The sequence below is a fragment of the Ctenopharyngodon idella genome, chromosome 5 (assembly GCF_019924925.1).
Source record: "Ctenopharyngodon idella isolate HZGC_01 chromosome 5, HZGC01, whole genome shotgun sequence".
Lineage (NCBI taxonomy): Eukaryota > Metazoa > Chordata > Actinopteri > Cypriniformes > Xenocyprididae > Ctenopharyngodon > Ctenopharyngodon idella.
The window spans coordinates 30,521,100-30,544,879 of NC_067224.1; the positions used below are offsets into that span (position 1 = coordinate 30,521,100).

Below are 23,780 nucleotides of genomic sequence, written 5' to 3' on the forward strand. Positions count from 1 at the left end.
GAATAGAAAGTTCAACAGCACTTACTGTATATGAAAAAGAAGTCTTTTGTGACAATGTAAAAGTCTTTAGTATCATTTTAATCATAGGCGTAATTTGCGGGTGGGACATGTCCCCACCACTTTTTGCCAGGGTTGATATTGTCCCCACCACTTTTTGAAACATCTCGCTGCATGGATGTATCTAATACAAAAGAAACATCTCTAGTTGATTACATACCTGCAAACTAGTCGCTTTTCAGCTAAATTCGCCGTTTTGAATCAAAATATGTCATTTATGTGAATCGTGTAGATGCGAAGAGTTTTTTTTTCGGGTTGTCAGAGTGAATTTGCAGGCACAATAAACCTCACAAGAATCGAAAATGGGCTACTTTCCCATAGACTGCAGACCATATACGTCTCGAGCTGTTGTGATCTTTCTTGGCGCTCTGAGTTGTGACTGACACATCGCTGTAGTGCTTCAGTTCACACAGAGCGCACGTGAACCGATCATCTCTTCCGCTTTATGACACAAAATAAACGTGAATAAATATCTGAAGGTATGTTGAAAGATACAGTACAACTTATCAAGATCCATATTATGTCACATTAATCAATCAATCATTGTTTTAACCGCAGAAAGGAGTCAATAAAACAGCTTGTAAAAATGTCACATTTACCGTCACATTTACCTCAGAAAAGCCATTCAATGTCCAAAAACCTGTTAGTCAGCTACAAAAATGAACTTAGAGAGGAGCATTTTGATATATATCCACTGTGACTAGGCTATTGCATATTTATTGTACTTAACATGTGCTTCAATATTGAATGTATAAATCCGTTTTATGACAGCCACCATTTAAATGTTTAGGCCTATATAAAAATGAGTAGAAACATAATTATGTCATTAAAAATGTATTATAACGTTATTATAAAATCTTCTTTGTAATTTATATTTAAGTAGCTTACAAATCAATTCATTTTAACCTTTAATATTATAATGATGTACCAGCTTTGGTTTCCTGTATAGTTTACAGCATTAGTTGAGATATTTTTGTTCTTTGAGGAAATTTGCCATGTACTGTACCTGATAGGCCCCAAATTAATCAAATTGAAATCAAATCGCAAGCTTCTGAATCAAAATCAAATCCAATTGTGAAATTTGTGTCAATGCCCAATAAATTTTGTGCAATTATTATTGTGATAATACAATTACAATACACCACCCCACCACATACATTCCTGTCCCACCCACTTTTTAAAACAAAGTTACACCACTGATTTTTATCCATTTAATGCAGACTTGCTAAATAAAAGTAATAATTTCTTTCCCAAAAAAATAAAAGAAATAAAAAAATCTTACAGACCCCAAACATTTGAAATGTAGTATAAAAAGGTTATGGCATGCCTGACAAGGATGGACTCTGTGTTCTTCAACTGAACATGACAGTGAGCTTTTGCACCACTGAAGCACAGGACGCCAAGAGCTTTCAGAAGGTTGTTTAACTGCTCTGAAAACCTTTGGGTCTGACCATATAATTCAGAGATCAGCATAACCCACTACCGCAATAAAACTGGGATATACATTAGAGGTTCCAAACCACCCAGGCCTCAAACCACTCTGCCCTTAAATAGCTTGGAAGGAAGTAGCCAAGTACTAAAGCAGTGACCACCAGATTTCCCTAGATAGTGTGCATTAATGTCAGCTACTAACTAACTGCCCTTGCACAAGTGGATTTCATTAAAACATCACATCCCCAAATAACCCAACATGAGTATTAAGATACACAATAATAGTGTGAGCATATCACCCTTTAATTTCACTGCTGCTTTAAAAGAGTTAATATATTCTTACTATTTTCCCCCTTATTAGTGGGCATAAACCATGCTGTGCCATCAGCATTTCCACAAATTGCTAAAACGATTCATTAATTAATCTTGACAAGTGCAAAGGCTGCATGAATTACGAAAGGTTGTAAATTTGCTTCCACAGCATATTTAATGCTTGTCTTTTGTGTGGGATTGTTGCCCTGGTGATTATACTATAATAGACTTTCAGTTTAATCACAGAGGGGTACTTGTGATCTGAGGTGTTGTTGCCATGGAAACCTCAACATTCTTACACCCTCAGGGCAAAGTCAGCTAGTGTATTCTCAAGTTTTTTAGAGCTTAAGGTTTGCGACAAGTGTAGTTCTGGATAATGTGATTCTACAGGACCATCTAATTTGTGTTGCTTTTAAAGGCCTAAAGCTTAAGTGTGCAGTAATGTATTGTAGAAATAATTACTGTTTCCAAGTTGGTTTCCGAAATTTCCCCTTCATCTTCCATTGTTTGGCCAAGCAGAGCAGTTACTCTTACCCATAAAGCAGTTACTGAATGAGAAGTTGACACATTGCTCTGCTCATTTAAACATTTACTTTTTAAGCATTTAAAATAAAAAAATAGACACAGCAGATCTAATTATAATATTTGATTTTTTTTTTTTTTTTTTAAATGGCTATTCATCATTAAATTCTAATATTTAGGAAAGCACTTTCAGATTAAATCCATTGAAATTCACCAGATGTAAACCAGCCCATGCCAGAAGCACGTTGCTCAAATGAGTCTCTCTCTCTCTCCCTCTCTGTACTCTTCATAGACAGTGGATGGGATACAGTCATAGTTCAGTTCTCTCTAGACGTGACTGTGAGGCCAAACATCAAAGTTATTGACTTGTGCTGTGAAGGATCATGGTGTCAGCTAATAGCTCAAACAGACCGACTGAAACCTCTTTGAGATGCTCTTCCTCAACACAGTGAATCTGCTCTGGGATGCTTGCTTAATCATACTCTCTCTCTCTCTCCCACTCGCTCTCTTTTTCTCTTTTTGCACACTGCACTTTAACAGATTACATCCAATAATAAGGAAGAACCTCAAGACTTTTGACTATTCAGTGTAGTTGTAGTGTAGTGAATCTGTCTTTGTGTGTGTCAAGCTGTGGCTCAAGGGTTTGACTCTCAAAGCATGTCCATGTCAAATTTTGTTATTACGAATAACTGTGTATTTGTATGTTTGTTTAACCTGTCAGCAAACAATGCATACATGGTCTGATGAGGCAAGATTTTAAACGTGTGTGTGTGTGTGTAGGTGTGTGTGTAGGTTGGACTTCCTTCAGTTTATAGTGATATTCCATTCATAAATACAAATTTCCAGATCTATATGACTTTCTTTCTTTTGTGGAACACAAACGAATATTCATTCTCGAAGCTGACACTTCAAAAACCACGTAAAACAAATACGACGTAACCCATAAGGCAGTGGATGAATCAATGTCTTCTGATAGGTGTGTGTGAGAAAAGTACTAATATTTTAAACTTCTTATACTATAAACCGTCAAATACACATTTATGAGTTCACATTTGTCGTAAAGGTCAGCACATTGCAGAGCGTGATGTAAGTGCGTTGTGAAGACCACATAAAAGTGACGGTCCTCTGTGCTTCTACATCACTTCTCACGTGAGCTTCACAACGCGCTTACATCAAGCTTCATTATGTACCGACAGCTCTCATAAAAATGCGTATGACAGTTGGCTAAAAGCAATGCGTATTTATTTATTTATTTATTTATTTGCTTACTTGCTTATTTATTTATGTGATGGGGCAAGAAAAAGTAGTCGAATTACTCTGAGTATAGGCAAAGACAGAGAGTTTCTGATCGTACATGTGGAGAGTACAGAGTGAGCTGTGTGTGTGTGTGTGTGTGTGTGTGTGTGTGTGTGTGCGTGCGTGCGTGCTTGCGTGCGTGCGTGCATGTGTGTGTTTGAAAGAAATAATTGCAGATGTTTCATAGATTTCACAAGCCTCTCCCATAGGAAATCATCCTTCTGCATTTCTCATTTGCTCTTCAAAAGACAGAAGTGTGTAACAGTGTAATCAGAAGTTTTCTCATCTCTGGGAGTTTCTGTTCCTTTTCATTTTAAACACTCTGTTATTGTTACACTTCAGTTTCTCATGTACACCATATTTACCCCACTCTGTTTCTCTTCCAAGTAGTACAAAGAGATTTCATTACATGCAAAACCACTAATGACTAATTTACCTGTGTGTAATCATTTTTCATGTAACCCAGGGCAGGAAAAGGACTGAAACAACCATGGTGTATCGTGCCTGCTGCTAAATCTAATGCAAATTAAATGTATTTAAGTATTTGTTGTCCACAAACCTTGGTCATTTTATATTATTTATTCCTGAGAATAATACTATAATCGATGAATCGCATTTCCATCAAAAATCAATGCATCATGTGTTATTACACCTCTTGTTTTAGCATTTTTTGAGCGGTTCTGTTAACATGTGATGGATGGGAAGGAACAGCTATTCTGGCAGTTCAGAGGGAACCCGGTGTTTGATGTGGACAGAGGTTTTAACCTCTCTATGTCTGGCTTTTGAAGGATTCTGTATGGTCCTGTAAGAACAATTGGTCTTTCATTTTTGTGCTCTATTACTCTCTCTAACTCCAAAAATGTTTATCTGTGCTTTTCTGGCAGTTCAGGCATGTGCATCTGCAAGATGGGAGTGCATGGGGATAAGTGTGATGACTGCCGCCCAGGTTTCTCGCACTTCAGCAGCACAGGGTGCCAACCTTGCCAATGCAATAATCATAGCAGCTACTGCCACCCACAGTCAGGTGAGCCACCCACATGCACACAACATAAGTAGTAAAGAAGACCGCACACTGTTTTCCATTTGCTCACACAGAGATCTATCTTTGGATGGTAGTTGAAACTTAGTCTCTTGAAATTTCATGTTAACTATCTAATTAGTCATTTAGATGATGCTTTCGTCCAAGTACGTTTATTATTACAGTGATAAACCCCCAAACCCCTGGAGCAAAGTGAGATTAAGTGAAAGATTAAGGCTATGTTCAGACTGTCAGTTAAAATCCGATTTTTGTGCATATCCGATTGAAATCTTATGAGATTTACCAAATCTGAATGGCCAAAAATCACATGAAATGCGATTTTTACAAATCTGTTTCGAGCTACATTCATATGTGGTTTGAAATCCTTTTCAAAACGCATTTTTGGAAATCCGTTTCAATCTGACTTCTCTGATCGGATTTCTTGTGGTTTATTTGACTTTCATGCCATGTAAAATGTAAACATCAGACGTTGTTATATAAGAACGATGCTGAAAGTTGCTGCAGAAACAAGGTTGTGTTTTTGTAAAGTGTCGGATGAGCAGAGTAACAATATAACGGAGACATGTTTGAGACCGGCAGAAACGACAGCACAGAATAAAGCCACACATATCAGCCTTCTATGTTTCTGCCGTTGCCTCATGTTGTAAATAAGACAACATCTGTATTGCAAACCCCTCTATGTTGTTGTTGTTGTTGTTGTTGTTGTTGTTTTTGACATATGCCTAACAAGATCATTGCCATAGAAACCAATGCAGATCTTCCGGAAAACGAAAGAGCGGCATGGACATGCAAATCGGATCTGAACAGTTGCGATACACAATGTGCAAGTCAATTATTTAGATCAGATTCCAATCAGATACACAAATAATCGGATTTGGACTGACAGTCTGAACGTAGCCTAATAGTGATAGTTCATAGATCACCTCTTGCCAGGTTTGAACTAGTAAAATGTATTGGCCAATCAATAGTATCAGCTGATTTAACCCTTGTATTATGTTGGGGGTCATTTTGACTTATTTTGATTTTTGAGTTTTTGACATTTTTTTTACTTTTTCTCCTTTAGAGTCATGAGCATATGTAAAGAGATGATAGTCTGATGTGTTTCGAAATGTACACACAATTTATGTTACGATTTTTATGTTTGTTGGTCAACTTTACCTGGATATTTTCATGTTTTTTCTCTTATAATTTAGTGACTTTTTGTCATTTAGTGTAATGAACATGCAAAGTGTGGATACAATGATGTGTTGTGGATGTGCATACATCATTTTTATACGATTTTGATGTTCGTGGGTCAATTTGATCCACATAGGCAGCTGTGCAAAGGAAGCTGTACAGACCCAAAATAAAAACGTTTCTTTGATGTATGTTAGGACTCTTCAATTCCAGTCCTGAAGGGCTAGTGTCTTGCTGAATTTAGTTTTTAACCCTTACCAAACACATTCAAACAAGCTAATCGCAGTGTTCAGAATTACTTAAAAATTATAAACAGATAAGTTAAATTGGGGTTGGTACTAAAGTCTGCAGAATACTGACCCCTGCAGGACTGGAGTTGAAGAGCATATGACAATGACATTTCCAACTAAAATTGATATAAATCTTGAATACTGTGGAGCACATACTTAAGTTTTCTCTTTTTAAAGGAGACACTGTGCAGATTATTGCAGAAGTAAAAGAAACATTATAAATGTTATAGAAGTTTATGAAAATATAATTTTTTATTTTTTATATAAAATATATTTTTTACAAAACATATCAGACTTTAAAACTGCAGGAAAATCAAAGCCATAAATGTGAACAAGTTGTGTTCCAAATTTTACTTAAATGAACTTTCAGTAAGATTTTGTTTGGGCACAATACCAAACTTTTCCATTAGATGACATCCAGACTCCACTGGTGACCATATAAGAATTCACCCATTTCCTTATGGTTTGAGTGATCTGAACTATATATTTCTAAACTTTTCATAATAATTATAAAGCAGACATCATATTCAGTAATTTGTGCAGTTTGGTAATATTTAATTTGAATCAAATTCAACCTCTAACAAACATAAAGACATACAGAAAGAATCTGGGTGTGCGTTATAGTTCAGCGATGCATCACAAATGGAGAATCTATCGCTATCGATCTATTGCTCTGTCATTTCTATCAAAAGTCAGTCACCAAATATGAAACTAGTGTCTGAAAGCTTTTTAAATGATTTAAATTGTCAAGATTACTTTAGGTGTAGACTAAGATACTATTAATATAAAATGTTATAAAAATGTAATGGCAAGCGTCCCACAGATAAGAGTTTTAAAAAATTGTGGTTAAAAACATTTTCATAAATAATAAGTTCTGATATTTATTCATTGTAATTTGTAATGATATTAAAAGTTTTCTGTTTGTACCTGACTCTTTGATGTTTTTCATAGTGTGATCAATTTGACCCTCTCCAACAAAATCGTACCCAGAAATCGAAGATAATACAAGGGTTAAAGTAAATTTCTGCGCGAGTTTTCTGTATTTATACAGATTTACATTTTTTTCCAGCCTGAGAGGTATGACCCACATGAATGATGAAATGGCACTTAAACAATTACTAAACAAACTGCAAAATGCTGTTTTCAAATATGTTTATTCCATGCATGGCTTGATTCCGACAGCACTGCAAAAGCTATCAGCGCCAACTAGTGGCTGTGTGCGGGACACCCTTAGCATCTCAGCCAGGGTCCAAGATTAAAAATGATGCCAAATGTGAGAAAAAAAAAATCAGGCATTATCTAGTATATGAAACAGTGTTACCTGCCAGTTGGTGTGATTATCAAATCGCAATTGCTGCACTTTAATTAAATACATATATAGTCTGACACTCTGGCATTGTGTTCTTTTACATGCGAGAAGCTCATGATGGTGTTTTCAGTTTCTCAGAGTGTCTCTGTTTGCAGCAAATGCTACTCCACACCAACTCAATTTCTGCAAGCTTTGTGACTTTGGGTCCTTTATAATGTCTATTTGAAAACGCAATATGAGTTAATCATCTTCACAAATTTGTAATGAGAATCATTTATAAATCTATTGACAAAAAAAGAAGCTTTAAAGTCTCCAAATACTTGAGAGTTGAAAATGAAAACTGAATGGTTTAACGCAGTAGTTCTGAACTCCGGTCTTGGGGATCCATTGCTCTGCACATTTTTTCTTCTAGTTAACACATCTGATTCAGATCATCAGCTCATTATAGGGAGGGTGGGTCTCAATCAGCTCCCTGGCTCCCTAGTTCATGAATCAGTATATCCTGCACACTAATTCAGGCACTGGTAAGGACAATACTGACCCACTACACTTTGGGACACTGATGATGACATAACAGCGACTGATATTTTTCTGACATGTATGTTTTTAATGTTATTTAAAGTTCATTATGATAAATACTTTGATTGTTACATATACCTGCAACATTTCAGTCGTAAATTAATTATAAATGTTAGGTAGATTATGTTCAGTACCTGTCTAGTAATGTATATGTAAGCTAAAATATAATTAAATATTGGTTTGTTTGTTTTTTTTTTCAAAATATCTATCACGTGTCATTGTGTGGCTCGTGTGGTGAGTTGTGTGTGGCGAGTTGTGTGTGGTGAGTTGGCTCGTGTGATTGATTTATGTTTAGCACTTCAGAACTTCCGGTAAAGGGAAGTGAGCATCGATGCTTCCTGGCTTGCACAGTGCATTGCGGGACTTTTTAGGGAGCAAACATTTCAGTGTACTGAAAGGATTTTGCGATTGAGACAGCACTTAAAATGGCTGACTCCCTGATCAGTGCCCCTGACTACTGAACCTAGGGAGCTGACTGAGACACACCGTGTCAGATAAGAGGACTGCAATTGTGAACCTCTGGTTTCATATTTGAAAGCTAAGAAATTGAAGACAGCCATAAATATTAGTATTGTAATTTTACTGTAAAATTAAATTATTGTTATTAGTATTATCTGTTTTACAGTACAATTGAGGGTGGTTGAGGGTTTCTTTGTTTCTTTTGTCAGTTGAATGAAAATGATAGTTCCAAATTGAAGAGTGAAAAACAAAACTGTTATTCAGTTTTTGATAAATTATGCATAGAAAACAAGCAATGTAACAATATTACAAGCCTTCTGTTCCATTATAATTATTGTTGTGTCCTAAGAATTGTTTTCATTAAGTAGTTATTATATCTTACGCAACCCCAGTCGCCCCCGCAGTCTAGTGCAGTAACCAAAGACTGGTGTTGATGCTGATGCGCAGGAGCCATGTCATCACTGTAACTCAACAACTGCACATGAGCACTTCCTGCTGCTGTATGCACTGTCAGCACTGCAGAGCTTTAGCTCATACTCTATCCCTCTCACCACACAGGCTCTTAAGGCAGGGGTCCCTAAACTCCAATTTGGAAATCCCTATTTTAAGATGCTTAATTCTAGCCAAATTCTCAGGCAGTGTTGTATCCTTCGAGAAGAAGGAAGTCCCAGAATGCAAAAGCTCAGGGGACAAATACCTTCAAGATGGCAGACGAGGTGAAAAAATCTTTGTGCTCTGTGCACACTGTGTTTTCATTTATTAGAGTATTGTGTTGATAGCTTAACAGCATGGTGTTTTGTGTGACACAAAGTATCCACATATCACAAATATTCACATATTTAATTTTTCAGATGCTTTTTATTTCTAATACTGCAGTACAGCAAGTATTCTTTATTCAGTGCTGTAATAAATGAATTGTGAATCACATGAATTGTGTCAGAGCTTCAACACACCAGTCAACAAGAATCATGTTTGACCTCCACATGAAAAGCACTGCAGCGCATCATGAAATTATTAGCTTCCTTATGACTATGGCACATTCATTGGATCTGGAGACCCACAGGATCAGTCAGTTTTTTGTTTTTTTTATATTTATGCTAATACCACTCACGCAATCAGATGCAAGTTGTTTGGTTTGGATACTTTTAAAGGGCTGTTCTATAAAAATTAATATTTTGTCATCATTTATTCACCTTGTCATTCTAAACCTTAGGGAACTACTTGAGGGTTAGTAAATTATGACAAAATTTTCATTTTATAATGAAAATTTCAAACAGAAGCCTAATCTCAAATACTTTAAGATTTTTTTTCCTCTCTCATTTGATATTTGATGCATTGTCCCTGTAGCTGTCTGTGCTTTTTCCCTAGCGTCTATTTGTGGCAATCCAGTGGTGTTTACTGTTCCTGTCAGCATGCTCTCTGCTTCCTAAAAGCCAATAATGTACATACACAGACGAGCACAGAGAGCTTCCATTACCTTTCTGCCATTATGTCAGATACCACAGCAGGAGTCAAACTGTCCCAACCAGCCCCTCCCAGCTGGTGAATCTCGCCTCTCATATGTATGTCCTCGCAGTGAGACCAACGGATATTGTTACATTAGTTCAGCACAATTTGAGCTTTTGTAAGCCCCTTGGATACATATATTCTATTCTGTAGCAGCACACGATTGTTGGTGAACATTTCATCTTGTGAGACCGAAAATAATCCTGTTTCTTGCCTGTTTTCCCAGATAAGTCATTGTCAGTATCTTGGTGAATTCATTTTACATATCCAAAGCAGAGATTTCAATTTCAGAAATGGCATTTCTGTTGACTAGGAAACTGGTTGGGAAGTCCATTTTAGTTTATATGGCATTTGTTAACCAATAATCTCTCACACATAAATCTTTTTCACTACTTGTTTGTTTTCTTGTGAACTGGCTTTTCTGTTTTTAATTACTATTTTGCTTAAAGATTGTTGAGTTGAGCGCTCGAGCTAGAACTGGCTAATGTTTTTAGCTCCCTCATGTCTGCTGGTGAAGTTAAATTAAATATAAGACTTCATTATAAATACTGTTTAGACTCTATAGACTAGCCTTTTCTTTTTGCTCTTTGTAAGTGCTTTTATATTGAATTACTTTATCTTATTTTCATGTTATGATTTTGACCCAGTGTTATTTTAGTATTTTCACACTTAAAATAGTTAACCCTGGGTCATTGTAAAGCCTGGGTAATCAAAATCCTGGGTTATCTTGCTTTCACATCGTTTAGCTAATTCTGAGTATTCATAAGCTGATTTTTAAACTGTACTTTACTTTCCTAATCCCAGGGTATCCTCATATAGTGCTGACTTTTACTATCAAGATTATACTGAATGGACTTTTTGGACTATAAAAGTAAGAATGAAACTGTCTCTTTTCCAATTGACGTACTTTCGGTCATCATTTGACATTTTCACGTGAATATGAGGCAAGTGATTGACTGTTGCTAAGTATGTAGCTGTAACATTCTAACACCACTTCGTTTCACACTGTACACTTTTGCTACCACAGCAGGGTTTCATAACCTCTGGAAAAAGTGGTGCTAACCACTTGTTATGGTAGTGCAGGTAACAGGCGAGGATCTAGTTGCAGCAGTTTGTTCCATAAACACATAAACGAAGATAATGCAGACGAGTATGAAGGCAACAATAAGATAATCCAAAAAGTAGACAGGAATGCTTTACAAACACAAGTAAAGACAACAACCGACAGGCTAACAAGACAAGTTTTTAAAGTTTAAATTTGTAATCTAATATTTGTAGTTTATTATATTTCAGCTGTATTTCAATTACTGAAAATCATTTGTAATAGTTTTGTTGACCTGGTCTTTCCCAACTATCAGCCAACTAAATACACCCGGGTAATTTTAACATGTGCATTGCTTTTTCTCCATGTTTTACGTTTCCTTTCCTTTCCTGACCTGTTCAAAGTGCTTTGCTTTTTTGTTCAAATGTTCAGTACAGGCATGTATTCATTTTTTGTCCAAAATGTTTTAAATTTACAGAAACTGGGTGACCACCTGCTGCATAATAGTCATTTTCAGCCACACAGTAAGCCTCTCTTATGCTTGTGTTTGATCTTCTCGCACCTGTTTTCGTAATTACACTTTTGAATACGCAGACACTCCACTCATTAATGTGAACACTCATTAATCCTCCTCCCAGTTCAGTGAATTCCTCGCCACTGTCAATGGTGATTTGTGGACTCACATTGTAGACTCTCAGCTGTTGATCTATAAGCTTTCACTGCAGTCTTGCAGAACCAACTGCACTTTAATTTCTTCCACAAGTGTATCCTGCCCCGCTATTCCGTAACAGTGTTGCAATTCCCAAAGAAATTATATTTCAGCTGAGTTGACAGTTTTCAGACTGAATTGAATTTGATGAGATGAAACCGACTGGCTATCACAAAATAATACAAAGACAATAAACAGACAACACATCTTTCTATTGCATTGTCTTTGCTTACTACACTGTAACCAGCATAGTATTAATCACAAATAACTAAATAACTATGAGCGAGTTTAATGAATCAGTCAAAAACTCTAAAAGAAGAATTGTTTGAATTACATTCTAAGTCCTTCAGAGCAATTACTAATTAACGTCTGACTCGCTTACCGACTAAATATGTATATAATTTATATGATGTTTAGTAACAGATGCACATTCACAAATATTTTTATTATAATAAATTGTATTTTAATGGGGGGGTTATGGGGAGGTCCCCTTTGATCGTCAAATTGAAAGTGCCCTTTGCGGACGCGTCGCGGTGCCCCCGTGTTCCCGTTTCTCCCACCCCTAGAACGCAATTTCTACCGAGGGGGACCCCCCATTCGGAACGTGATTTCTATCAAGAGGGTGATTCACTGATCTTGCTTCCCTCTGACCCCTGTGTCAGTCTCCTGTTATGAGAAGAAAGAAGAGTTAGAGCTGAACCAGGGGGAGTGTTTGCATAAGGCTTCATCTGTGGACAGATATCAGTCTTCAACACAGGGAACACCGTTTGAACACTAATGATCCTCCTCCTACTTTACTTTCTGGCCCTTGAGACCCAGTGGAAAAACAAACTTACACACGCATAGTCGAGTGGGTCTGACAGCAGCCCATCTTTTCAAACACGCATACACAGCCTCTTTGATCTGTGCTTTTGGCCATGAGTTGGATCTCTCTAGTGTTCACTTTGTCTTGCATTCAAAGAATGTTTCTGCTTTCATCCCTGAAGATTTTTCATGCTCTTGATGTGTCAATAGATGGACAGACTCTTGAAGTCAGCAATTGATCCATGCTATTGTAATTTTATCCCATGTTCTATCCGATGTCAGTTTTGATAGGCAGCTCCTGTAATATACTGAGATTAATTCATAAAAGTATATCGAATTTGTTTTTTGTTTTTTTTTAACACGACATTAATTCATCACTCGGTTCTACTATTTTTAGTGTATTTATTTTTATATTCTTTATTACTGTTGCTTGCTGAAGTCCAGTCAGATGTTTATACAATGCATTGAAATGCCTTAGGGTAGGGGGGAAAAATCCATAAGATGTTTATTCGAAGAGGAAGAACAACCTTTGGGGAAACCATACCTGGGTTAGCTGGGAGAGGCCATCTTCCTCTGTTGAGAAACAGATTACAATAATGAAAAATATGCCAAATAATGTCTAGTTACATATGTTTAATGCCTGGTCATATTTCATTAAATAAATTAAATTATTTAATATTTTATTAAGACAGTGATTATATTGTAAAGAAGTGGTGCATGGCATGTTTGTGCATACTGGAATGATACTTCAAATCTTGAAGAGGTGTACTAGTACTTTTCAATCAGATGAGCAATTGGCAAAAGAAAAAAAAGAATACCATAGACTTGCATCTTGGGACAGAAGAAACTTGGGAGTATGCTATTTTTCCCCAGGCCATTAAGTGACCATCTAGCAACCACCAAGAAATCATTAGCAATCACCTAGCAATGCCCTAGCAACCATTTAGAAAACACTAGCTGTAGGCATTGTGTTGAATAGTTTTGATCAGATGTACCACTTACATTTTCTTCAGAAAATGTAAAACTCTACAGCAGTTAAGCAGTGTGTTTGTGAAAAGCAATTTATCTTTGCCTGCACAGCCAGACGAGACAAATAAACCTGAAGAAAGAAATCACCTTGTTGTATGACTGTCTGTGAAATTGTTCAAATGTTATAAATTTAATTCAGATAGTTATTAAATTCCAGAACCAAATGCAAATGCAGCATTCTTTATCATACAGATGATCAAAAAAGCTTAAATGTTTGTGTTGATGACAGCTGTAAAGAAAATCTTAGTCAGCTGATTACTAGTGATGCTGGTTACACATGTGCGATGCAATTTTTCATCAGTTGTGACTGTTGCTTGGTTAATTTGTGTCATTAATCTTTCTCTGTCTGAGATAATTGCTTACTGAGCACTGCAGTGGTCCCAAAACATATTTAGACATTGATGCCGCAATTAAAAATGTTTGAATGTCTTTATTAGAATACAAAAAATCAGACCAAGAGGCATTGGCAAAGAAAGGAAGCAAACTTCAGTTATCTTAATCATTTTTGCAATCAACCAACAAGAGTCATTTAAAAGGGACAGTTCACTCAAACATGAAAAATTACTGAATTATTATTACTTCCTTTCTTCTGTGGAACATAAAAGAAGATAACAATGTCCAAATGTGTGTGAAATGTTTTGCTTAATGTGTTATATTTCTTGGTTTGATATTTTGTTATCTAATACGGTGACATTCATCTTTGTATATAGCACAATGACCAGAAGTGGTGCTTTGTTAGAAAAGAAAGATAAAAGAACAGCAAATGCAATAAGCCTGATGTACAGCAGAGAAATCACTTTTGGACAAGAGTTGCACAGGTGTTCATCAGCATGTGAATCAGAGGATCATTGTCACATGTGAAAACATGGCCAGATCCTGTTCCAGCTCCTCAACAACACCTCAATACTCACCAGTCCTTCCTTCTGCTGTTTCATTCCACTCATTCATTACTGTGCAGTGTATTTGCTTTTTCTCTCATGCTCAGAGAAAGAAATCATGACTCCCATCACTTACAACATTTTTTTGACATTTTTTTCTCCAATTAGAGACTCCGCTATTGCTGCACATGTCAGGTTGGGCTTGTTGCATAATGACCAGAGGAATGCCATTCAATGCGTGTGTGTGTGTGTGTGTGTGTGTGTGTGTGTGTGTGTGTGTGTGTGTGTGTGTGTACGTGTGTACGTGTGTACGTGTGTGTACGTGTACGTGTCTATCGTACTTCCTCTGTAAATTATGCAATCACTTGTTGAAGTGTTCTGTTTTCACTTGGCTTTCAACATTTCAAATCAATATAATAAAAGCAGTTCAAACCACTCCCCCTGTAAAGAGTTCACTTGAATGCTATTGACACACACAAAAAGATCCTATTTAAATTTTATTTGTTTTTACAACGCCCTGTTAGCATTTTGTCGTTAGATTTGCACATGCTCTGGCAGGGTCTGAGGAAGTTCCTTTCTTGTTTTCATGCACGCTCCCTAGAAATACGTTTGCTCAATCTCTCCATTTCTTTTTTTTTTCTCTTCACATCAGTCTTCTAACTTCAGGTTTGTTATGTCTACCTTGTTTAGCGTCGTTGAACTCTCGTCCACCTCACTGGACCAAAGTCCTGTCAGTCAGAGCTGTGAGTCTGTTTACTCAACCCTCTCTCCCTCCCCCTGTTCTCTCAGGCATCTGCGTGAACTGCCAAGGCAACACCGAAGGACCCAGTTGTGAGAACTGCAAGTATAATTTCTACAGAAGGCCTGGTTCTCCTGTGACGGACCCCTGCATCCCCTGCCCCTGCTCCAGTGTCACCTCCACAGGCAGCTGTAAGCTGGGTGAGTCCTCCTCACATGCACGTCAGGCTAGCGTAGCTCACATTAGCGTAGCCTGCTAACTTTATTATTGAGCTCCTATTGGCCACAGCTGTAGGAAATTCTGAGGAGATCTCCACTTCTGAGAGATGTGGAGTACCCCCCTCTCATCTGTTTTGGATTATGTGTCTTGCATCATTCTGGCCAACTGCCTGCTGCCTGAATTTCTGAATGGGTGGACTGAGACTTTTAAGAGAAGATAGCTTTATTTTAAGTGAAAGTGAAACTGGAAAGTTTTTTCTCTCCTCTCTGAGCCTCCACTCTCAACAAAACCCTCACAGGATATGTTTATGAAATGTACTGTAAAGGTGTAAAAGTATGGGGGTATTTCTTGTGACTTATTCAGACAGGTCCCACAGTACTCTGTCTCTGTATGCTGAATTGTGTGATATTGTTTTGTTGATCTGTGGATGGGTTTCTGGGTTTGCTGACGGCAGCAATGTTCTTGTAGCCGTGCATGCTGATTTAAGGTAGGACCTGACAATGGAGAAATACTACATAGACCAGCAAAAGGGCAGGTGTGTGTTCAGTGTTCCAGATATTACAGTAAGGCACATCACAAATGTAGCCACACAATGCAGCTTCTGTTTTGAGTAATAGAGGAATATCCTTATGACATTCACTAGAAGAATTACTCACTATTACAGTCACAATCTTTTTGTCACACATTTTTTAAAGATACACTCAGTAATTTTACCCTCATTAAAAAAATAAGACTAGGAAAGACTAAGAAAATGTTTTGTTGTTGTTGTTACAATTTAAAATGACTCTTTATTTTAATATATTTTAAAGTGTAATTTATTCCTGTGATGGCAAAGCTGAATTTTCAGCAGTTATTACTCCAGAGTGTAAATATGCTTATTTAGTGCTCAAGACACATTTCGTTTTATAAAACTGTTGTGCTGTTTTTGTAGAAACCATGATACTTTTTTTTTTTTCTCAGTTCAAAACAACAGCATTTATTTGAAATAGACATTTTTTTATAAAATTTTATTTTGTATAATTGTTTTTTTTAATAATATTATTAACTATGTTTTATATATATATATATATATATATATATATATATATATATATTATATATATTAATTATAAAAATGCACAAGTCTGTACTGTCACTTTTAATCATCCTTGCTGAATACAAGTATGGTCATACTTTAGATTAGGGTACAAATCACTTTTGCCTCAATAAACTCCTAATTACTGCGTTTTAATAGTTAGTAAGGTAGTTAAGTTTAGGTATTGGGTAGGATTACGGGTTGTAGAATACGGTCATGCAGAATAAGGCATTAATATGTGCTTTATAAGTACTAATAAGCATCCATTATCCTAGTAATATGCAAGCTAATAAGCAAAAGCAACTAGTTAATAGTGAGAATTGGACCCTAAACTAAAGTGTTACCAAATGTATTAAGCCTAATTTCTTTAAAAAAATAATCTTACTGATGTCACACTTGAAAAGCATATGTGTATTTGAATTATATAAAAAAATAAAAATTACTTTTTTATGAAGTTGCGGTGTACAGATTCATATTTGCATAACTACCAGTAGTCTTATTCCATAAAATACTGTAGAAGTTCAGCTGTGTGGACAATTTTATCTTAGTTCTTGATGTTTAATTAGCATTGCAACCATATTTGCATTGTTTGCAGTTGTACCACTCCTTTATTGTTTCTGAGCAACTGTATTGTACTTATACATACACTTACATTTTTCTTCTTGATAGAGGCTTTCCTACGTTATGCACTAGAAAATGCATGTGTTTTATAGTTGTCAGTTTGTTGCCAGTTATATTTATGCAAATGCTGCCAACTGAGGCAGGAGTAACTCAAGCCACATCTGTATATTAGAAGCTTTATTTTGCTCTTACATGTGATTGAAGAGCAAGCTAACATACCTGCCCAGAGCTAGTGCTTCTTTCTCTTTCTATCTCTCTCTTTTCTCTCATTTCTGCTGTTGATTTGAAGGAGCAACTGATGAACAGTATTTTAAGATTATACCTAGTCTGCCAAAACTTTTCTAATGCGTAATTAGCGTGTATTAAATCCTGATTCGAAAAGAACCGTTTCCTGTCATAGTATTTAATGAGAAAAGCATGTGTAGAAGAAAGAAGGGAGTGTTCATCCTCATGTCTGCATCCGAAAAGGCGCCCACACTAAAATGGAACTACAGGTTTTGAGGATTAGTGATTATGGTAATGGAATGCTAATAACCAGCACAGTCAGGACAGCAGCTGATTAGCCGACAGACCTTATTTTCTTCCGCCCGTAAATCCCTGATGATGCTGCCTGATGAGGTACAGGGAAGCACACCAGTGTTAAATGAATTCCTCATTTACCCATCAAGGCCACACTTTTATTAACAAAGTTCCCTGCAGAGCTGAATGTATCATCCACCCGCCTCTAGATTACACTGCAGAGACACTGGATGTCTCTATAGAGCTTAATGGGGAAACTGTGTTTTACTGGGACCTAAACAATGGAAATATATCATCATGTCAAAGTACCAAAAGGACGATGGAAGTGATTAATTCACACATGTGCTGCTGTAAAGGTCACTCAGCACAAGAGCAGAGCACATGGCTTAGATCATTAGTTTACATCCCGCACTGCACCATGGGCGGCATTATCTCTGCCGCTGTGATTGAAGGGTTGCTGGTTCAAGATTTAGCATCAAGAAATACTGATGTAACTCTAGGTGGGTTGCAGGTATAAGCAGCAGTCGTTGTACCCATTTGCACACTTCCTGCCCTACTGTAGATGTGTTTTTAAATAAGAAACTGCTATGTAAACCCTGAGTGCTAATGCCATAACCCAAATAAGGAATAAACCTTTTAACCTGTGGCTTGGCGAGCCTTGTACAGCTCTTTAAAAATGTAAGTGTTGTGGATCAGTGCCAGAATGGTTCCTTATCAAGTTTTCATCTACCCTTTTTATTACCCTGATCATAATTAACACTACATATTTTTGCTCTGAGGTGGTGTGATATCACAGTTTCAAAGATCAAATTTAAAGCGGTGACATGAAACCAAAAAACCCAATATTCAGTATTAGTGAAAGAGAGGAAAGGGCAGACAGCTCATAACATAACTCCTGTTTGATTTATGTAGTCCAGTTTTAGTCACCGTCCGGCTGGTGCTCAGGGACTCTTTTTCTCTGTTCCTCTCATTGTGACCATGGTCATCTACAGTCTGGGTGCATCCCTCAGAACTCACAGCCAGAAGCTCTTTGCTTAGATCTCATCACAGCTAACACCAATGTTGAGTGTTTATGTAAATATGTTTTTTTTGTCTCTTTTTTTTTTCTCTTTGTATGTGCAGTATATGTGAATTACTGTTTGTTGTCTTTGTATTATTTTTTAATACAAAATTAATAGTTTTTACTGTATTTAACTAAACAAATAAATGCAGACTTGCTAAACATAAAAGACTTCTTTCTGTATTAAAACATCTTACAGACCCCAAACTCTAGTGGATAGTGTACAGTAGGGCTGGGCAATATGACCAAAATCTCATATCACGATATAAGTCATCTTAAATCCCGATAACGATATATATCACAATATAGTACCTTTTCTGTAAATTCAATCAATTAATAGTTTATTTTGAACTTCTGGGCAAATATTTGATTAACAATGTAGAAATATAAAACATTAAATGAAATATAAGACACTTTTCAAAAACAAATGATTACAGGCCTGGCCTAACATAACATATTGCTATATAAAATGCCAAATGTAAACATTGTACTTTCAAGTTTAAAATGTAGCAGCAATATAAGGCTCACAACATAAATAAATTAAATATAACAAGAAAACAAAACACACCTTTAAGTGTAAAATTATTGAATAAAGACCTAACATAAAATATTGCTATATAAAATGCCAAATGTAAACATTGTACTTTCAAGTTTAAAATGTAGCTGCAATATAAGGCTCACAACATAAATAAAAATAAAACAAGAAAACAAAACATACCTTTAAGTGTAAAAATATTGAATAAAGACCTTACATAAAATATTGGTGTATATAAACTACCAAATGTAAACATAACACTGTACTTTCAGTATATTGGTTAAAATCAAACATTCAATACATTGTTGTTTATGTAATGTAAGCCATTTTTTATATTCTTACACTGAGTTCTCTTACTGTCCATTACTCTTTTTACTTTTTTGCTCTCCTTCTCTTCTTGTGTAAGCAGTGAACTATAGGCTATGACAAGAGGCTATGACTTTATTCACAATGGCCTTGTGTGCCTTAATGTTTCTATACAATGTCTACTATGTAATACATTTATTAAGGACACATTACGTAGTTCATGAGATGTAAAATATGGATAATAGTTGGCATCAACAGGTGCAGTGATATACACAGTAGATGTTATATAGTAGCTGTGTATTGTAGTACCACTTGAATGCTGTATTGACCCCTTCTGCAGTATCTGAAATGTATGTTTTATAAGTTTTATAAGAGTATTAGTGAGAGAGTAAGATTAAGCTTTTCCATTACGGTTAGGGTCTCTGCATCAGGAAAAGAAAAAGTGCTTTTGAAGTTGCTTTTGTGAAATCAGTCCTTGTAGAGCAAACACTCTGAAGTCAGCTATTTGATCTCAGTAAATGGCTGGATTTGCTTTGCTTCAATAATTCTTTGTTTGTCTTTGTCTGAATTAACAAATGTATGTTGTCTCAGTGACTGAGTGAAATCAATTGTATTGAACAGCGAACAAGTCATTGTTAGTACCTCCTATTGTTACCGTGACGTGGCCTTGACACTTTCTGTTGTGCATTGTTAAATCAAAACCCATGAGGTCTTCAAAAACACACACACATGATTTGTTGAGACCCAAGTAGAGCAGAATTGACAGGCGCAGATGAAGCTCTCACATCTGCCATTATAAATTCATGTAGTCGTGTAGTGCTTATTGTGTGATAAACTAAGGTGGATGAGTTTTTAAACTCATCCATCAAACTCTCTCATTAAACTCTCTTTTGACAGCTCAGAATCTTGCAAGTCTTCATCTTTTAATACTGTACATATTTAACCATATTGTGTCCTTTGGTTTCATAAGGTCATTCTCACTAGGTTTCTCCTACAGAATGTCTCTTGAATATGTAAATGCCGTTGTGAATGTCTGTTCCAAACCAGCTATCAGTCATTATTTGTAAGGTTTCATGGGAAACACAGACCTTATTTGATCTGTCTGGAGTTTGGAGGGGCTTTAGATACAGCAGAACATTAAATGAAAAATTATTCTATCAAATCAATTATTTATGTCAGTTGAAAGAAACATACCTGGCTGCATCTATTCGCTGCTCTCTGAACATATTCTTGAATATCTCAAAAATAAAAAGTTTTAATTATTATTATTATTTTTTTTTTTTTACTATTTTGTTGAATGTACTGTATGTATGTGTATGTAGTTTTTTTTTTTTATTAATATTTTTCTTCAGCAAGGATGCATTAAATTGATCGAAACGATGGTAAAATCTTTTATATTGTTACAAAAAAAATCTAATAAATGCTGTTCTTTTGAACTTCATATTCATCAAAGAATCCTGTAAAAATGTATTACAGTTTCCACAAAAATATTAAGCAGCACAACTGTTTTCAACATTGATAATAATAATAGCAGCAAAGAGCATATTAGAATGATTTCATGTGACCCTGAAAACTGGAGTAATGATGCTGAAAATTCAGCTTTGATCACAGGAATAAATTAGCTTACATTTTAAAATATATTGCAATTGAAAACTTGAAAATTTATATTGTAATAATACTTGTAATAAAACTTGAAAATTTATATTGTAATAATATTTCACAATATTACCATTTTATCTTATTTTTGATCAAATAAATGCAGCCTTGGTGAGCATAAGAAACCTTTCAAAAACAAAAAAAAATCTTACAGGCCACAAACTTTTGAATGGTAATGTATGTATAGTATGTATGTATGTATATTATATTTATTTGTCACAAACTTGTAACATCATCCAACACTCCCTCTTTACAGCTACTGTGAACGTCTAAAGGCAGAAATAATGTCGCAGTAGAGTTTAAGTGGCATGTGCGTGTAGTTTAGATACTCATTGAATCATTCTCAACTGAAAAGTCCTGAGCAATTTGTAATGTCTTTTTTCTTTACAAGTGGCACAGATTTTCTCTGCTCTCCTTGCTAATGCTAGATTTCCTTAGTGAAGTGCATGTTTGATTTGCATATGCTTTGGCTGAATTTGCATTGGAAATGACCTAGCACTGGTTGGCTTGTTATCTGCCACGCAGTGTCGGTTGCTATAATTTTGATGAAGTCGCCAGCTTTGTTCCACCAGAGCTTCAGCTTTGATTCAGCAGTCTGTGAAAAAGTCTGTTATTTGTCACTGCTGTTTTCTTTCTGTCCACTATCGTGATAGACAGATGGTGAGAGAGTTAACATACAGAGTGAGCTGCTGAAATAAGCAGATATTTGAAACGTGAAAATATAGGACAAGAAATCTTTGTATATTCATATATAATGTAGAGAGCAGAAGAGTAATTTGACTCTATTCACTTACTCTGTGGAATTATTATTGTTTACTGTACATTTAAATTTATTACTAAAACCATTAGGTATTGTCTTTACTCTTAAGTATTTCTTAAGTATGTTTTTTTTATTTGTGTGTTTTTTTTTTAATTCTCACTTTGGTCAAGAAGTGTGAAAACTGCTGGAATGACTATAGCCGTGAGCATGTCCATACCTGTTTGGGATGGTGCGTCAAACGTTGCGTACGTCTGTGTGCCTAGCTTGTGACGCTGAAAAAACAACTCAAAAGTCACCACACTAAAGAAGCTAGTGCAGGTGCTGTAATTATGAGATGGTTAAACATTGACTAGCCTCATTTTAGACATTATAGTCACGAGTCAGAGTCACAGCAACATGAGGAAGCATATATTGTGTTGTCGCCGGAAATCTTTGTATGCTGTAACATGTTGGGACATATGCAGAGCTGAACAGTTCTGAATTTTTTGGCAAGTTTTTGTTGCTGCCGAAAGAAGCGGAAAACACCTTCTTGGAATAAATACATAAAGGTGAGACCAAACAAAAGAAGCCTTTGAGTGTGTGTGTGTGTTTGCGTGTGTATGTGTGTGTGTGTACATTGATTTCACTCTGGCCACCAACAGCTCAAGTAGTCCATTTATTTTGTCTTTGTTCTTTCATTCTCTTGTTCATTTAATTTGTGTGAATGTTCTTAATTCTGTATTAGGATAATAGTTTTAAGTTCAAAGAGCTCAGAGAGGCTCAAGCTCTTTGTCCTTACATGGGTGTTTCACTGTCGTGATGATGTATATCTAAATGGGCTGTTTTCTGCCTTAGTCTCTTTCCGTCCTTTCATTGTGTCATTATCTTACCATGATGGTTATTGCCCTCATGCTTGAGAAATGTTGAAAATTGGTCCTTCTAGTGTAGTAGTCCCTGGGTGTACATCACTGCCTGGAGATTTGGGTTTTATATCCTGCTGTCGGCTGTATGCAGGTGCTGAGTCTGGGCAAATGATGATAGGAGGTTCATAGTACTCCCTGATTCACTGCCCTTCTCTGTATGTAACATAAAAACCATCTCTCTGCTAGATATATTTGATTCACAGCAAGTACTGTATACCATCTGTCTTATTGCTTCTAGCTCACTCTTTTTCTATGGCACAACATGGTTTTTGCTTTAACTGTCCCTTTCTTCTTTCCTCCTCCTCCTTCTCAGTTCTCTCTCGCCCTGCAATTTAACATGTTGTACATTACACTACTGGGGACTGTATCATTTTCTTTCAAAGAAATTAATAATTGTATTTAGTAAGGATGCATTAAGTTAATTAAAAGTGTCAGTAAAAACATTTATAATGTTATGAAACATAGCTAAAAAAAAATGCTGTTCTTTTGAACTTTTATTCAATAAAGAGGCCTGGGAAATATATATAAGCAGCACAACTGTTTTCAACGTTGAAGATGATGATAACAATAATAATAATAATAATAATAAATGTTTATTGAGCACTAAATCACATATTTAAATAATATTTAAATAATTTCTGAAGGATCATGTGACACTGAAGACTGGAGTAATGGCTGCTGAAAATTTAGCTTTGCTAACACTGGAATAAATGTTATTTTAATTTAAGTTACTTTAAATTATAATAATATTTCACAATATTACTATTTTTTTCTGTATTTTTGTATATAAATACAGTATAAATTCTGTACATAATGTAAATGCAGTCTTGGTGAGCAGAAGAGGCTTCTTTCAAAAACACTAAAAAATATTACTGAGCCCAGACTTTTGAATGGTAATGTTTATAGTTTGAAAATGCTTTTATCTAAGAGTGCACCCTAAATCAGTGCAG

At 35.9% G+C, this 23,780-nt stretch overlaps 1 protein-coding gene across 3 annotated transcripts in view; it reads left to right on the top strand.

The window, feature by feature from the left end:
* Positions 1 to 23,780, top strand: part of si:dkey-220k22.1 (multiple epidermal growth factor-like domains protein 9) — a 75,891-nt gene that overhangs the window by 45,219 nt on the left and 6,892 nt on the right. For all 3 annotated transcript variants that reach the window (XM_051893275.1, XM_051893276.1, XM_051893277.1), the window contains 2 exons: positions 4,503 to 4,642; positions 15,228 to 15,377. In XM_051893275.1, the coding sequence (XP_051749235.1) occupies positions 4,503 to 4,642; positions 15,228 to 15,377 (290 nt within the window). The remainder of the gene's footprint in view (positions 1 to 4,502; positions 4,643 to 15,227; positions 15,378 to 23,780) is intronic.